At 46.9% G+C, this 17,818-nt stretch overlaps 1 protein-coding gene across 2 annotated transcripts in view; it reads right to left on the reverse strand.

Annotated features, from left to right (window-relative positions):
- The window catches only part of SPAST (spastin), a 615,111-nt gene that overhangs the window by 535,945 nt on the left and 61,348 nt on the right, over positions 1 to 17,818 (reverse strand). For both annotated transcript variants that reach the window (XM_069606914.1, XM_069606916.1), the window contains exon 2: positions 13,468 to 13,554. In XM_069606914.1, the coding sequence (XP_069463015.1) occupies positions 13,468 to 13,554 (87 nt within the window). The remainder of the gene's footprint in view (positions 1 to 13,467; positions 13,555 to 17,818) is intronic.

Genomic DNA, 17,818 nt, shown 5'->3' on the forward strand with positions numbered 1-17,818 from the left:
TGGCAATGATCGTGGATGACAGCCATACAGAGCAAAAAACGGTGAGATCCCCGAGGCGGTATGCATAGAATTATTATAAGCAAATTCTGCAGAGGGAAGCATAGTCAACTATGAGGCTTGAAAGCGGAGGCAGAGGCACCGAAGGACTTGCTCAAGGGTGGCATTAACCCTCTCAGCTTCACCATCAGTCTGAGGATGGTAAGCAGAACTGAACCGGTCGTCAATACCAAGGGAAGCAGTCAAGGCCCTCCAGAAACGTGATGTAAACTGAGAGCCACGGTCCGAAATCATGCTAGCAGGCAGACCAAAGAATCGGAAAACGTTCTTAAGAAAAAGGGAAGCCAAGACAGGAGCAGAGGGCAGACCCGAACAGGGAATGAACAATGCCATTTTGGTGAAGTAGTCAATGACCACCCATATGGTATCAAAGCCCTTCACAGGAGGTAGGTCCACAACAAAGTCCATAGAAACCATGTACCATTGCTTGTGGGGCACAGGAAGAGGCCGTAACAGACCCACAGGTTTAGAACGGGAGACTTTGCATTGAGAACATACTGAACAGGATGCCAAATAGTCAACCACATCCCTGGACATAGTGGGCCACCAAGACCATCTGCGTAAGGCCTCCAGCGTCTTCTGTTGACCCGGATGAGCCGCGAATAGGGAGTCATGCGACCAAGCCAGGCACGCAGGCGTGCCTGTCCTGGAGACACAAACAGACGTCCCTGAATGTAGGGCAGGCCTTGAACCACATCAAGATTAAGAGTGTCACATTCCTCATGTGTGGAGACCCAGTCTGAAATCAAAGTCCGCAGAGTAGGTTGAGGGGTGCAGGCACAGACAACGTTAAAAGGTAACAAAAGAGGTTTGTCAGAGACTTCGCTGCCAGAATGAAGGGCCATGCGCGACAAAGCATCCGCGCAAGAATTCAATCGGGCCGGCCGATATGTGATTGTGAAATAAAACTGGGAAAAAAAAAAAAGATGCCAGCGAGCCTGTCGGGCAGTAAGGCATTTCATTGATTTAAATGCCAAAAGACTCTGATGATCTGAAAAGACCGTGACCTGATGACAAGCCCCCAAAAGATGATGCCGCCATTCGGAGAAAGCATCTTTTATGACTAGGAGTTCCCGTTCCGTGATCGGATAGTTGCGCTCATAATGGGTCAATTTCCTTGAAAAGAATGCGACTGGATGAACCTCTCCTGAATCTGGACATTTCTGGGAGAGAACTGCCCCGATAGCCGACCCAGATGTGTCGGCCTCAACCAAAAACGGGAGTAAAGGATTAGGATGCTGTAATACTGGAGCGGAAGTGAATGCTGCTTTAAGGGCATCAAAAGCTTGCTGTGCCTCCTGGTTCAATTGATAGGATTTCTTAGAGCTAGTCGGTGCCGTCAGAGGCACAGAGAGAGGAAAAGGAACAGATGAAGCGCCTATAGAAGTTCGAAAACCCCAAAAATGATTGCAAAGCTTTAATCGATGTAGGAACGGGCCAGTCCAAAATAGCTCTAACCTTGGAACGGCTCATTCGTATACCCCGACTGGTCAGATCATAACCAAGAAATTCCACCTCAGTGGAATTGAAAACACACTTTTCAGCCTTGACAAATAAGTGGTTTTCTCTCAACCGTTGCAGGACAATTTGCATGTGTTTCGTGTGTTCCTCTTTGGAGGACGAATATATGAGGATATCGTCCAAATATACCACCACAAACTGATCCAAACAGTCATGAAAAATGTCATTCATAAACGCCTGGAAAGTGGCCGGGGCGTTGCACGCGCGCATAACCAGATATTCATACAATCCATGACGGGTTTTGAAGGCGGTTTTCCACTCGTCCCCTTCTCTAATTCGAACAAGATTATATGCACCCCCAAGATCAAGCTTAGTAAAAATTACAGAGGAACCGAGTTGATCTAAAAGTACTGAAATGAGCGGAAGGGGGTACTGGTTTTTTACCGTCACCGCGTTTAATGCCCTATTATCAATACAGGGGCGGAGGTCTCCCTCCTTCTTAGGGACAAAAAAGAGAGGGGAGGCCGCAGGGGACCTGGAAGGTCTGATGAAGCCAATAGCCAAGGCCTCGTCTATATATTCCTTCAACACCTTATCTTCTGGTACAGTAAGAGAATAGACCCTACCAGCAGAAATCTTAGCCCCTGGCAATAAGTCGATGGGGCAGTCGTAGGGCCTATGAGGTGGCAACTGGTCTGCCCCTCCTTTGTCGAACACGTCTCGAAAAGACTTGTATTCAGGAGGGATTTCAGGTTCAGGAGACTTAGTGATGGCTCCACTTACAGACATGGATGCCATCAAAGCCTGACAAGAAGACTCAGGGGACACATTAGTGTCTTGGAAACATTTCTCATTACACTCAGACGAAGGAAACTGAACGGTTTTCTTTGCCCAATCAATGGCTGGATTATGATGTTGCAACCAAGGGATGCCCAAAATGACCTGGAATTGAGGGGCTTTAATTAAATCGAAGGAAATCAACTCTGCATGTCCTTCCTCTGTTTGCATACGAACTAAGGAGGTATTTTGTGTAACCAGGCCCGAGATCAAAGATGTGCCGTCCACAGCGAAACAGCCTCGTGTTAGGCTTTAGACAAAATATAAATATTATTGCGTGTGGCGTAATCGTAATCCATGTAATTTCCGGTGGCCCCAGAATCAATGATCGCCAAGGAAGGAAAGGTATTGGCTTCAATAGTGGTAAACACCACAGGGAGGCTAACGGGAGCAGAAACAGCACCATGGGAGTCCAAAGAAAGTACCCCCGGCGTAGGGACTCTATCGCCGGGTTCTGGCGTTTCACAACTTTTTTACAGGTTTCTTAGGGCAGTCCTTCAGTTGGTGTTCAGCATAACCGCAATACATACATAGATTATGTGATCTGCGATATTCACGTTGTGCAGGGGTCAAAGGACCTCTTACTGCCCCGATTTGCATAGGTTCTGGAACAGAAGTGGAAGGAGAAGACTGGTCCAAATGGGGAGTAACAGGGACTGGTGCCTTGCATTCCCCTTTTCTTTCGGACCTTCTAGCATCTATTTGCAAAACCAAATCTAGCAATTCACCAAAAGTGGTAGGAACCACTGGTACTGTAGCCAAAATGTCCTTTAATTCTTCCGAGAGCCCTTTATAAAAAAACGGCTGATTTTTTCTCTTCAGGCCAATCTGTCTCAGCTGCTAATTGGTTGAACCTGGTAAGGTACGAAAACAAAGAAGACGTGCCTTGACGCAGATTGAGAAACTCCAGGTCAGTAGCCTGAGATTTATAGCGGGTGTCAAAAACTCTGTTCATGGCAGTGATGAGTGCATCACAGTCGTAAAGGACATAGCTATTGGACTCGAGAAATGGATTACCATAAGCTGCTACTGTACACCCAAAATGGCAAAGGACAAAGGCTGCCTTTGTAGTGGAATTAGGAAAAGCAGTGGGCTGACACAGAAAATGTAACTTACACTGGTTGATAAATGTCCGGTATTGTTTGGGTTCCCTGGCGAAACGTTCTGGGGGGGCCAGCGGGAACTGGGTAGCCATAAGCACCGGGTTTGCCGTAAAGCCAGAAGCAGAGGCCGTAGGAACACTCAAACCCGATGCAGGACAGTTGGGGAGCTCTATATAAGGCCAGAAAGAGTGCCTTGCGTTCCCCTTTTCTTTCGGACCTTCTAGCATCTATTTGCAAAACCAAATCTAGCAAGTCACCAAAAGTGGTAGGAACCACTGGTACTGTAGCCAAAAGTGTCCTTTAATTCTTCCGACAAATGTGATGAGATGAATGTCGGGGTGTAACACTGAGTTGTTAGATGCTACAGAGACACAGGCATGAATGGGAGATCTCTTCTTGGCGATGACAGTCTGTACTGCCTTTGGAGCAGGAGGCAGGCCAGTTTGTCAGAGGGTGCACACGATTCCCTCCACTTCCTGTCCGCCACAGTGCACCTGTGTTTAAGGGCGATGAGGTCAGAGTCGTACCAGGAGTTGCACTTGAATTTGGGCTTCAAGCGGATCTTCACGACAGGGGCAAGTACATCAAGAGTGTAAGAGATAGAAAGATACGGTTGGAAAGGGCTGTATCAGTGCGAGAGTCAGCCAAAGGTACAGAAGGAGGAGAGAAAGTAGCTGCAAAAGCCTCCACTGCCACACGCTTCATGGGTCGAATGACCGAGAAGGCAGGTGCCAGGGCTGCAGGCGGGGTGGCCTGAGGGAGAGAGAGATGGTAGGAAAGGAGAACGTGATCACTCCCTCCCACAATCAGTTTAGAGGTTCTTTGCCATATGCAGGATTCCATTAATGTGCCAGAAATTACATTAACTACAAGGTCTGTTTAATTTGTTTGAGAGCAATATTTGGGTGTGAGGGGCAAGGAAGGAGTTTAAATTGGATCACCCGAGTGAAGCAATGAGAAATTATGGGATCAGTACAGAACATATAGCAGGCATAGTTCACTCAATATGTAGTTGAAGTGCCAGGGCTGGAGGGCAGGAGGATGGAGGTAGGTCTCCTCTCTTGGGAACATCAGACAGAGGAGGAACACTATATAGAGCCAACCTAGGACTGAGTAGAAATGCATTGAAGAGTAGTTTCTCTTTGAAAGTAAGCAAAGCATATGGAAAGGAAGAAACCCCTTCTCCTGAAAAGAACACAGATTTAATGTGCTCCTACTCGATGACATAATAGCAGTGGTGTTCCCATTCAGACCTCTTCAACATCATTGGGGTTGGAGGTGGGGAGTTGGGGACATGGAAAACTGGCTAACTTTCCAAGATATGCATGTGGAGGAGACTGCTCGGAGGGGCCCAGAATTTGTGGAGCATCAGTGGGCAGATGGGTGACATGGCAGCCTTATTTTGAAGGGACCACAATAATTAAAGGTCCGAGTTCAATAGTAGGAACACATTTTCTATAGCAAGTTGGTCCCCTGCACTAAGTATAAGCAGAGCACTGTGGTGATGGGAACCAGGTGGTTTGAGGATCAAGCATCCAGGCACAATGAGTGTCAAATGCTGGATAAGAATAAAGTTATTTTGTTCCTTCTTCCGTTCCCTCCTCCCCCTCCCAATTTTCCACTCATCAGAAGCCGATTACTCTGAACATGTAAGTATGCATGGGATTTATAAAACACAATTGGAAGCAATGGAGAGCTGTGCAAAGGGGGCCCACACACTGGTTACAAGTAGGATGCAGGATTTGCAGAGGAACTGGGATAGGTAGGGGAGGCATGTAAGGGGAGACTCCAGAGAGGGGGCAAAGAGTTAAGTGGAGCAATCGGTGATTGGTGAGATGGGTGGCTTCTGGTGGTGCTCTGGTCTCAGGAGATGGAGTTTCTCTGCCTAGAAGAGTGGTGTTTTAGGTGGGACTGCTTTGTAGGTGATGGTGGCAGTCTTAAACATGATGCACGATTGAAGGGATAGCCAATACACCTCCCTCAGAACAGGGGTGATATTGAAAACCTTTCTTATTCCTTTGATGAAGCTTGCTGTAGCATGCTGGACAGTTTTGAGAGGGGCCAATGTGGCATATGGAACTCCTGCAAAATAGGGCATTAGGATGGGAGATGACAGCACTTTAACAACTATTCTGAAACTCGGGGCAGGGATGAAAAGCTGGGGCAGGGATGAAAAGCTCATCTTTGCAGAGGAGTAATCTGGTATCATGCTCCTTGGGTCTTTGACAATGTGCGTTTTGAATGAGGTCACGTGTCAATAGTAAAATAATACTGATATTACACTGGTGAAAGTTGAAGCCTGAATTTGTCAAAATACATATTAGTTAGCCAATTGTAGATTAGGGCATGCTTGGCAGGGTTTCCTAAGAGAACAAATGTGGCCTTTGTAGGGTTCAGATACAGGTGGGCGCTGGACATCTAGATTTGGATGGGGGACAGGTCACAATTTAGTCAATGGATGTATTCAAGGCAGTTGATCTTAAGGAAAAGCTGTGCGTCATCTGCATATTTGAGAATCTTGATGTCAGTGTTGGCAGAGGTTCCATGTAGAGGTTAAAGAAGATGGGAACAAGATGGAGCCATGTAGAACTCTGCAGGTTACTGTGCAACACTGGGATCTGTTAGAGCCCATCTGAACGAGTTGGTCTCGGTTGGAGAGGTATGAGGCTATCCACTGCAGACTGTTCCATCGAAACCCATGTGTGTGGCAGGAGTGTTGAGGAGAGCTTTGTGGTCACCAGTGTCAAAGGAGGCAAAGAAATCAAGGAGGATGTGTAAGCAAACATCTCCTTTGTTAAGGATAAGTAGAGCATCATCGATAACTTATATGGTAGTGCTCTCTGTGCTGCATCATGCGATATGCATGGTCATGTTTTCACTGTATTCGAAATCTCCATGCTCTGTGACAATGAGGATTCTTAGGCCAAAGAGTTTGTTTACACATGCAAGGTCCCCTGCTGCATCCGAGGGCTCCATCTCAGATGGTTGGAAAGTAAAAGGCATGATTTTTACACCTTAAATGAAAGAAAACATTAGCACCTTTTCCTTCTATTTTAACTGCACACTTAACCCTACTTTTCCAATAACTGCTAAGAAAATAATAAATTGCATAGCCAGGACTCAAAATGTGCACTCGCTACTAGCCATTGCCTAGTGATAAATGATTCTTGGCGAATAAGAATAGTGTGTTGTGTATATGTGGATAACTAAGGCTGCAAGTGACTTCTTAGACTGGTCTAGACATTTTTACCCCTGGCATAGCTGAGAAACAGGCACATTGTTGTATTAAATAGCACTCCTTGCTCCCTTCCCTCCTTTCCCCACCTATTATCAATGTCCTTGCATTATCAGAAATTTAGTCAGGCCTAGTACGATAGTCACAGTTTGTTTCCTCTCTTTCCTCCCGACCACCCCCTTCCCTCAATCATTGTCAATGCTCTTGCAATATCAGAAATGTCTCCAGGCCTAGTATGATAGCAAATGACCCATTTTTAATGTCTCAAGGCCTTGTAAGAATGTTATTGTATTTTCCCTTGCTCCTTCCCCTGCCTTGAAGCGCTTTGAAACATATGTATAGGCACTATACAAATAAACTATCATATCATAAACAATCATATCTTCCCGCCTCGACTTTCCCTGTCCCTTGGTGATGCCTGCACCTGCACTGCCAGTCTCCTTCTCCGTCATTCGACCAAATAAGCGAGTGTCAGTCTCTGCATATGCCTCTTCCTTCATCCCTCCTTCGCCCCCTCCACTCGACTATTCTACGGACTCTGCTCTAGCTAACCTCCATCTCTAACACCTTGGACATCATTGCCCCCCCCCCCCCCCCATCATGAGGATCCGCTTGAAGCCTGCCTCCAAATGCAACTCTTGGTAAGATTCCAACTTGGCAGCTTTGAACACAAGTGCAAAGCTGCTGAGCGGAGGTGGCAGGCATCTAGCTCATCCTCAAACTGGCCTGCTGCCTACTCCAAAGGCAATATAGTCTTGCCATCTGTTCCAAGAAGAGGGCTCATGTCCAAGCCTGCAGCATTATAAAAAGCAGAAAATAGTAACACCAATAACATGGCTGGACTCTTTAAAAATCGACAAGGAACTAGGCAAGCCTACTGCAGTCTCCTCTCCTCCACCCCCCCAGGCCCTCTGCACTGCGCTGGCTGCCCACTTCTCCAAAACTCAGAACACCCTGTGTCACCTGACCCAACCCCTCACCCACCCCCACCCAACACCCCCTTCTTTCACCTCCCTTCTCCCCCTCTCCCTCCCATACTCGCCTCCTCCTTCCTTCTCTCCCAATGCACCAGACGACATCTCTAGAGTTGTCCACTCTATGAAAGTCTCCTCTAAACAGGTGCTCCCCTGCTCCTCCAGAACCATCAAGGACAATATTGCCTCTCGCCCCAGCCTTGACTGACCTCTGCAAAAACTAATTTGCCACTGGCTCTTTCCCACAACTCCTTAAGCACTCCCTTGTGCACCCTCTCCTAAAAAAAGCTGTCTGCTGACCCTTCTTGCCCGGATAACTACCGCCCCATCTCCATCACCCCTTTTTTGGTCAAACTCATGGAGAAGCTGGTCATCCCCCCAACTGACCATCCACACCAACATGGCTGACTGCCTCCATGACCACCAGAGGCATGGAAACTGCTCTCCTTAACACCGGAAGACCTACTCTCTAATCTGGACTCAAACACTCCCTCTGTTCCGATCCTCCTCAAACTTCTGCCTTGGACACAGTCAACCACTCCATCCTCATAAACCGTCTCTATGATACCCTTGGCATCACAGACAGGGCACTGGCGTGGCTGACCCCTTTCCTTTCAAACAGACCCTCCCAAGTGCAAATGTGTCTTTTTCGCTCCTCCACCCCACTATCGGCCTGTGGTGTCCTTCAGGGCTCTATCCTATCGCCATGGCTCTTGAACACCTACCTGGCCCCTCGGGCCCACTTGATCTCCACCTTCCCCCCTCACTTCCAGTGTTACGCAGATGACACAGCTCTCCTTCAAGCTGCCATCCTCTTCCTCCTGCCACTCCACCCTCATAACCGATTGCTGCTGCGCTGCCAACGATTTCTGCCTCAATGCCAGTAAGACTGAGATCCTTCTTATTGGACGCCGGTCTCTCCCTCTCGCTCTCCCTCCCTCACCCTCTTCCTCTCCATGCCAAGAAGTCCAGCTTTCAGCTCCACCTCCTCAGGGGCATTCTACCTTTCCTCACCTTACCCCAGAAGCTCAATGTCTCCAGAGCCCTGGTTCTCTCTAAACTGGACTACTGCAACAGCCTCTGCCTCTCCCCTTCCTCCGCCCCCTTCAACTAATCCAGAATAGGGCTCCGAGTCTTATCCTTGGCCACAAGCCCAGAGACCACACCTCTCCAGCCCTAATATCTCTCCACTAGCTCCCGGTGACCGCAAGGATCAAATTCAAGACCCTTTGCCTCATCCACAAGGCTGCCTGGGACCTCTCTACATCCAGCTTTCCCCTCTCCAAATACCTCCCAGCCAGAGTCCTTCGGTCCTCTGGCTCCAACTCTGTGCAGGTCACGTTTCTCCAAGCAGGGAGTGGGAGGTAGATCCCTTTCTCAGTGGGTTCCTCCCTCTGGAACAACACCTCTGCCCTCCTCAGACTTAAGCCGGATCATCTCAAGTTCCAGAAACTTCTCAAGACCTTCCCCTTTCTCCTCTTCCTTACCTCGGCCCCAACCGTGCTAACGCTTTCCCCTGCTGCTGCAACTGGGGCCTGACCCCCTCAGTCATATAGGAGCCAGACCACCCCCTACCAGTACACCCAGCATACAATGCCAGCACTTGCCCTCAGCACCCTTTCCCGGACTAGCCCAACCTGGTCCTCCTGTCCACCGCACTCACCCGCCCTTCCCCCTCTCTTTGCCCCGGCACTTGCCGCCTTGGCCCCCAGCACTTGCCCAGCCCATCCCTTTGGGTACCCCACTCCTGCACCTAACAAGGTGATGCAAAAATGGGCAGGGAATGGCCTGGCACACCGTCTGGATTCACCTTCTTGAAATTCTATTCTTGCTGTGCAAACAGATGTTCCAGTATGGAGTTCACTGCCCCCACACTAATACTTTCAATCCACATATTGTAAAACTGCAATTCAATAGCAGCTTTAGATGTCTGCAGAGATTAGGGAGGGTCAACAAAAGAACACACGTGCCAAAGTGCTCCTGAGGACATTTCAATCCAATGAAGACCGATTTACCCATGCTTGCATCAAGCATTTAAATCAAATTTGCCAATATTATCCAGAGGCCCTAGAAATACCATATGTGCCATTGACGATGCTATTAAATGCAGAAACCCGTGTCCGGGTACGCCTTGACAAGAAATGTGAGAAACCCGACGGTATTCTCCCACCCACTACCTCTGGATCTTCCATTCAGGTCGCCAAGGAGGGGCCATCGCTTTAGTATCCCGACCCTGGGGTTGGACAAGCGAGGGAGGATCACCTGAGTGGAGGGTCACGGGGGATTGGGAGAATGATACCCGAGGGAGAGACATTGTATTCCCCCAGTCCTGAAAACACCCTAACCTACTCTCCCTCAGCCTTTGTGGGGTGTTTACAATCTCACCTCATCTTTCCCTCCCCATTTCCAACAAATACTGAGACAAGGAGGAGGCAACTAAGATCAGTTAAGATTACCCCTAGGAATAATATGGGGAAAGTAAGGGAAACCTCCCCTAGAAAGAACTCAGGTTGTCCCACTAATATAGTCAGGCATTCAATAGTAACTACTCACACCTGACTCCACTTGACAGATTTGTTCACTATAAAAGGTGTGGTTATGCACACAGAAATGAGCAAGTTGGGGATGCATTCCGGACCGATGGGGCCCAGGAACAGAGAGAAGCAGGAGCTGTAGGCTGGAGGAGGACAACGTGCAGAGACACTAGCCCGGTGTGGATTCAGAGCTGCAGCGTGGTGAGGGAAGCGTGCCTCCAAGGAGCCGGAGAAGCGCTGCTTACATTCTGCTGGCCAGCTGCAGGAAAGTGCTCGTTCCCTTGGGGCCTGTGCTGACCCCAAGGGTGCCTGAGGGGCAGATGGTGAGACCCTGACTCTCACCCACATTTCCTGGAGGAACCGCCTTTCAATGTGGCGCTGCCCAGTGAGTTTCATGGAGAATGTGAGATACTCGGGATGTTTGGAGGAGAGCGGGAGAAAGGCAAGGAAAGGAAAGTACGGCTCAAGGAAAAAGCGAAGCAGAAATAGTAAAGGGTAAAAGCAAAAGTGAAGCAGGAAGTAGAAAAAGCAGAGGGGAAAGTGAGCAAAATCGTAAAGTGAGAGAAAGTGAAAAGAAGCACAAGGGTGCGAGTGGCCCCTAACGGGAAAGAGGGGCAGGAGAAGGCAACGAAAGGTGTCAGGGGCACGACAAAGAAAAACAGAAAAGAGGGTGCAAGGTAGCCCGAAAAGAATAAAGGACAAGTGCCAGAGGCACAAAAAGAAAAGCAAGAACAAACAGTGCAAGTGTGCACGGAAAGGAAAGAAGTAGTAAAGGGACAAAGGAAGCATATGAAGGGAAACAAAAAGGTATCACGAAAAGTAAGAGCAAGAAAGCAAAGAGCCGCAAAAAGGATCGGAGTGGTCGCACCTAGGAAAAGCAAAGTGCCTGGCGTTTTCGAAAGCCTCCGATTCTACCCCATGAAAGGATGGTATATGGAAATGATTGTCAATAACAATAAACATCCTAACCAGCTAAATTTGGGTTTTGAATTATAGGGGCCTAGACCTAGGGGGAAGGACACCCTGTGAAATCAAGAAGGAACTGCGATATATTATGTTTTGTGTTTGAATGAAAGCTGGAAGAGGCCTAAAGCCTGGGGAAAGGAACCCTGGGAGGCCCAAAGAAAACATCATAATAATAGTGACTTGTGTTCAAAAGTTGGAAAGGGAACCCTAAGAGGGCCAACCAAGTTGGAGACTGGTTTGTTTTTGTTGTACTGTTGAAAGGATTGAAGCATGGGGAAGGGAACCCCGAGAAGCTTACAAGAAGAACTGTTCAATATTTCCATGGTGTTTTGAAAATTGAATAAGCGGAAGCTTGGGGAAGGGAACCCCAAGAATCTCAAATACACTGAAGGTAGTTAAAGTAACTACAAGGGCCCTGTGGAAAATGGCCTACGAACAGCCCTGTTGATTGAACTAATTTGTGCGACACTGACCCAACAGCAGCTTGTGAGAAGATCACCTGAAACCAACTTTGGTTTTCCACTTTTAGTTTAACCGCTTTTTCCCTTTATTAATTTTTTTAAGACTTCCCTTCACATTTCTGTACAGAGTAAGGGGAAGCATAGGTTTAGACACAGACAGACCTTTATTTTGGACTATTACACAACGACAGCCATTAGAAACACCAGTTAAGGGAATTACCCCTTTAGAGTTAGGGCCAGCCAGGCATTACACCAACCCAAGAACTTTAGTGAATAAAGACCCTTTTGAGTCTGTGTCTCTCTTGATACCATGCCTGTCTCACAGAAGGCAAAGTTACAAATTGGATACCAATGGTGGGGGTCAAGCAGGGATACGTTTTTGCACCCTGCGTGTTAACCTGCATCTGTCAGACCTGAAGCAGGGGGATGTTAGTGGATCGTATCAGGTTAAATATGGAAATCTGTCTCTATTCTGGTTAGGATATAGAGACGATTTAGTGGTGTTTGATTGGAGGCCTGCAAATCAAATTGGATATGTTGGGAGCTTACTGCAAGGAATACAAGCTTAACATTAACACCAAGAAAACGAAGATTAGGGTATTTAATGTGCCTGGGAAAAGGAAGAAAGTGAGGACTAGATGGCAGATTAATGGTGACAAGGTTGAAAAAGTAAAGGAATATAAATATCTAGGCATTGTGATAGATGAGTTTGAAATGGGATAAGAACTGGGATTTGATAAAAAAAAAAAAGGCAAGTTACACAACAGTGGGTGCAATTATAACTTTTGTGGGGAATCGCGAGGGCATTCTGTTCATTCCATTCTTACTTTGTATATGGCCAAGATCAGGTCAGTTATGACATATGGAGTTGAAATATGGGGTGAAATATATCTCTGTAAATTGGAGGAAAAACATTAGAAAAAATGTTTAATGAAGCCCCATCCTTACCAATTGAATATTTAAAAATTGGAATGTAACATTATTAGATGCAGAAAACCTTGTGAAGTAGCGCAGGATACACTATTTTATCAACTATGGCAAGCCCACGGTCTCCTAGATTCCAGAACCAGAGATGGTCGTTTAAAGTATTGAAGTTTGTAAGAAAAGCATGGATGAGATCACAATCCCAAATTTGAACTATAAAACAGCTGTGAAAAAGGCACTTTGGTTACAGGAGAAAGAGCAATATATAGTTAATCTAGTTAGTAAGTCCAATATTGGCCAATCTTTAGAAAGCTTTATAAGAAGAAGTGAGATGCCTCTGGATCTAAGATCTTATCCTCACAGCTTCACAATACGAAGAAACATGGCCATTAAATTTAACATGATGCCTACAATGGAAATCTTGGGAGGATGGATTGACATCCCAACGCAAAATAGGTACGGTCGTCTGTGTGGTGAGCTGAAATTAGAAACCATAAAACATTCTAATTGAGTGTGAGAATTGTAGAAGTTAAGGCAACACCATCTCTGTAAATTTAACAAAAAGGCAAGAAGCTATTGTTTGAATACAATTTTCTTCAAGGAAATGATTTCAAATTAATATATTGTAAAAACGAAATATGTGATTAAGATAATTGAGGATTTATATATATGGCAATGAACTGACATTACATATATTGACTGTATTTTCTATTGTAATAATGTGATGGATATGCATACAAGACCCTTTAGAGGTCATATGTATGTTAATTAAAAAGTATTTTTAAAAAATAAGCATTTAGTATTAGGTTTGGAGAAAATAAAACTAGGAAAAAGAAAAAATGACAAATCTGCATTTTACATTGATCACCAATGTGTATCCTACCTCACTGTAAATGTGACAAGTCAACGTCTTACCGTTTCCTGTTATCACAATGGCTATTCCTTTTTCTAGTTCTTCAACTCCTTTTTTATACCATTCCATAGCTTGCTCCTTTTCACCTGCTGAAAACAAGAATAAAAAAAGTTGGCAAGGCGATGTATGTCCAAGAAGGCTTTTTACAAAGAAATGCACAAATGTTCCCTCAAGTCCATAACAAGGAATATTAAAATAGTGAAGTGGCTGCATTGGCTTGCCCATGTGTGGCTTTTATTCGACAACTACATCAAGACAGTCATGTCCCAACTCCGCTTTTTAATCCCCACAGAATATTTGTTTAATGCGAAGGCACGCACAGAGCCTAAGCAGTGACAACAAGATTTATGAACTAACCGATGGTAAACCAACAAGTGGCGAAGATCCTCTATCAACCATCACAAATATATATGAAATAGGATGTAACTGCTGCAAAGAAGCCATTAGAGAGAAGAAAAACAGCCAGTCATCCATAAGCTGGGAGCGCAGATCACACTGGCCAACTGCAATGAAATCCAATATGGCGGCATGAGCATTTAGGGCCATATTACTAGGTCAGAACGAGTGTGCTGGTTAAGGAGGATGGGCCAACCACCAGTGAAGCAACAAGACCGATGTGAAAAGGTAAAAGGACTCAACAGCAATTGGGTGTAGTCATGAGAGGTATTAGAAGAAGGGACATGTGAGAGGTTGTGAAGACATGGAAAAGGTAAGCAGCAGTAGCTGCCGACACCTCAAAGCGTCGTCATCTAATAGTCCAAAATAAAAGTCAGTCTGTGTCTAAACCTATGCTTGCACTCACGCTGTACGCAAATGTGATGGGATGTTTCTTGGAAAGGAGAAATATTAGTTCAATAAAAATGGCTTTTCACCAAGTGAAATTCGGTCAATGTCACAAACAAGGGATCACTCACCAGGGCTGTTCATCTTCTCCACAGGGCCCTTCCCGTATAGTGCATTCAAACAGCTCCAATGTATTTGAGTTCCTTTGGGTTCCCTTCCCCAAGCTTTAACTTGTTACCCATCAGCATTCAATGCAAAACAAAAAGTCTCTTCAATAGGCGCCTCCGAGTTCCCTTCTCCAAGCTCAGGCCTCTTCCGGCTTTTAAAACACAAAGCAGCTGGTCATGATGTGCCTTTTGTCATGTACCTATTCCTGCATATCATCCTCTTGAGAGGCAGAATCAGAGGATTTCGAAAACGCTGGGTTCTTAACATTTCCCCAGCGCTAGCACTCGGACCCTTTGCCCCTCTATTGGTTCGTTACTTTAATTTCCTTTTGCTATTTTAACTTCAGGTGCTTCCTGCACAATTCTCCTATGTTCCTTGGCCTTTTCCGTGCACACTTGCAATGGCCTTTCTTCCGGATCTTGATTGTGCCTCTTGGATGCTTCTCTCATGCCGTTGCGCACTGTTACGCTTGCTTCTTTCTTTCTTTTCGAGTCCTTTGTACTCGCACCCTCTTTAATACTGTCCTTTCCCGTGCCGCTTGCAGTTTCTCTGCGGGCTTCTGGCCCCCTCTCGTTTATCTTCTTTTCATAGTTCAACAGACACGCGCATCTTGCGCTTACACTGTTACTTGCATCTTTGTCGGGTATTTCCTGTCAAATTCAATGGCCACCCATTCAAACGCAGTCCGCTTTCATACGCGTTTATGGTGTTACCATGTATCATGCTCTTCACAACCTGGCTCGGCGCAGCTTTCCAACTCATCGGGTTGACTTCTGCGCTGCTACTTCACTTTGGCTCTTCATTCTGAGGTCAGGGTCTCACCACCTGGCCCCCGGTCACTCCTGGGCTATCTCACCAACCTAGGGGAACGAGCATTCACATAAACAGGTACAGACCCTTCTTTGCTCCCTCGAGACACGATTCCCTCGCCACACTTCTGCCCTTTTGCACGGCAGTTCCTCTGCGTCTTGCTATCCAGGTCTCTGGCCTATGGTTCCGCATAATTCTTGTCTCTTGGCTCTCCTCCCAACGTGTTCTCCTGATGGCTATCCTGCTCACTCATGCACCTGGGTCAGACCCTACCTTTTATAGTGAAAAGACCAGTCAAGTGGAGTCAGGTGTGAATGGTTACTATTGAATGCCTCACTCTGCATGACTATTAGTGGGACAACTTGAATTCCTTCTATGGTAGGTTTCCCTTGCTGTCCCCATGTTATTCCTATGGGTAATCCTTATGGATTCTAGTTGCCCCTTCCTCGTCTCAGTATTTAGTGGAAATGGGGGAAGGGGGAGGGAATAGATGAAGTAAGAATGGAGATACCCCATAGAGTGAGAGAGAGTAAGCTAGGGTAGTTTTGGTACTGGGGAAATACCATGTCGCACCCTTAGGTATCCTCCTCCCAATCCCTCGTGACCCTCCACTGAGGGGATCCTCCCTCGCTTGTCCACCCCCAGGGTTGGGATCCAAATGCAATGGCCCTTCCGTAGCCACCTGAATGAAAGATTCCAGAGGGAGTAGGTGGGAGAATAACGTCAGGTTTCTCACAGAGGGGACTTCAATTGTATAGTCAACCCATATATGGATAAGACATCCCCAGCTCCTCAGGCGGATCTCCGAAAATGTAGGTCAATCACCAGCATGTTACGGGAATTACATCTGATAGAAGGCTGGCGTTTTCTACATCAGGAGGAGCGGGACTTCATGTTTTTCTTGTCAGTACACAAATATTTCTCTAGAATAGATCCGATTATGACCTCCACATCCCTCGCTAGTTATAGAGTCCATGCAACACACTGACCATGCCCCAGTGACACTCACCATACGGGAACTCATTGTAACCCCCTGTTAGGGAGAATTCTCGGTTTAGGCTGAATTTCCTAACCTAGTGAGTGCCCCAGCAGCTTTGCTGGATTTCTGGAGTTTGTTTTTTTCTCCTGCCAAGAGTGAGACTCTTTCTCCCACTCTTGGACATGATTTGTGGTGTTCCTTTGAATGTTAATGTGTTTCATGGGCTATGGGGTCTTTTACTCCATAGGGTCTCGTATGTTTTTTCTATGTGTGTTACACCGCACCCTCCGTGCAGTTACACCAGGGTGTCATAGTGACCCCCCACCATAGACTCCATACCCTGGGGACTGACTACTGTCTCCCAGGGCATGTAAAGTCACCATTGGCTTTACTAGTCCCAAATTACTAACAGAACCAGTACAAACCATCATATTGTGGACGTACTGGTAGGGGCAATTCGATTGCCCCTGGGTCTGTTATTCGAGGGGGCACTGTCCCGTCCCCCCTCGTCGAGTTTTGGCTGGTGGCAGTGGATACTACTTTTTATATTCAACCGCAAATATATCTCTATGGGATTTTCCCATTGTTCGAGGCTAATACATTTTAACATAGCCTCTAACATAACGCCGGTTTATTTATTTAATATTAATTCACTGGTTGGTATTTTCTGCTTGAACTCGGTTTTAAAATGGCGTTGTGTTCGCCTCTGTAACTCCAAACCAAAGGTCGAGCCCTTTGTTCCACTTTTTGGCGGGCTTCTCCACAGAAGCCTCCAAAAGTGGTGCCACTCTGTCTGGGTATCTCAGGAAGTGTGGGAGGGGGTTTAGGCACCCTGGACTGAGTTACCTTGGTAACTCAAGTCGCACTCTTGTGTGATTGGCCCAAGTGGTGAGCCGGCCGGCTCACCACTTAGCATGTTTGAGTGACAGCTAGGCTGAGTGAATGGGGGTGTGCTGCATAAAAGCAGGGCTTTTGGGACTGGAACTTCAGAAGTCGCCACAGGACATGAAAATCCGACGAGGGAGAAGCTGAGCCGACCTGCTATGACGACACCAGCGGTGGAGCCCTGCTGAATCGACTCACCACTTCCCAACGACAGAGATCTCCCTGCTGGAGAGTCTTCTTCCCCCGACTGGTGGGCACAACCAGTTTACCTTCGTTTCTCGCATCCCAGGGCGTCTTGTGGTCGAATTGCCTGTGCCAAGCACCCCTGCAACCGGATAGCCACTTCCCACTGGACCGTGAATAAAAGGACCGCTCCTTTTAATTGAGAACTCCGCGGCTGGTTTCTTCCCTGGCAGTGCAACAGACTCCTGCTTTCCTCCCCGACGAGATCCTCTCTTCCTCCAGACGAAGCACCGACTTGCACCCACTGCCAGGAACAACTGCCCCCGCTGGAGCGTTCTCACCATTTTAAAAAGGTACTGTGTCCGCCAGGCCTCCCTTTCTAAAGATTGCTACAAGGTAACAATAATCCCTTAACCTTCTGGGCTGGGCTGGCCGCCTTGACCATCTAACTGGTCCCTTTCTTTTTGGTCCAACTCTTTCTGAACTTATTGCGAGACTTTTGGGCACTTTGAACCGTGTGACCTTGGACACATTTCGACCGGAGC

Source organism: Ambystoma mexicanum, chromosome 4p (assembly GCF_040938575.1).
Source record: "Ambystoma mexicanum isolate Mex_15411 chromosome 4p, UKY_AmexF1_1, whole genome shotgun sequence".
In the NCBI taxonomy this organism is placed as follows: Eukaryota; Metazoa; Chordata; class Amphibia; order Caudata; family Ambystomatidae; genus Ambystoma; species Ambystoma mexicanum.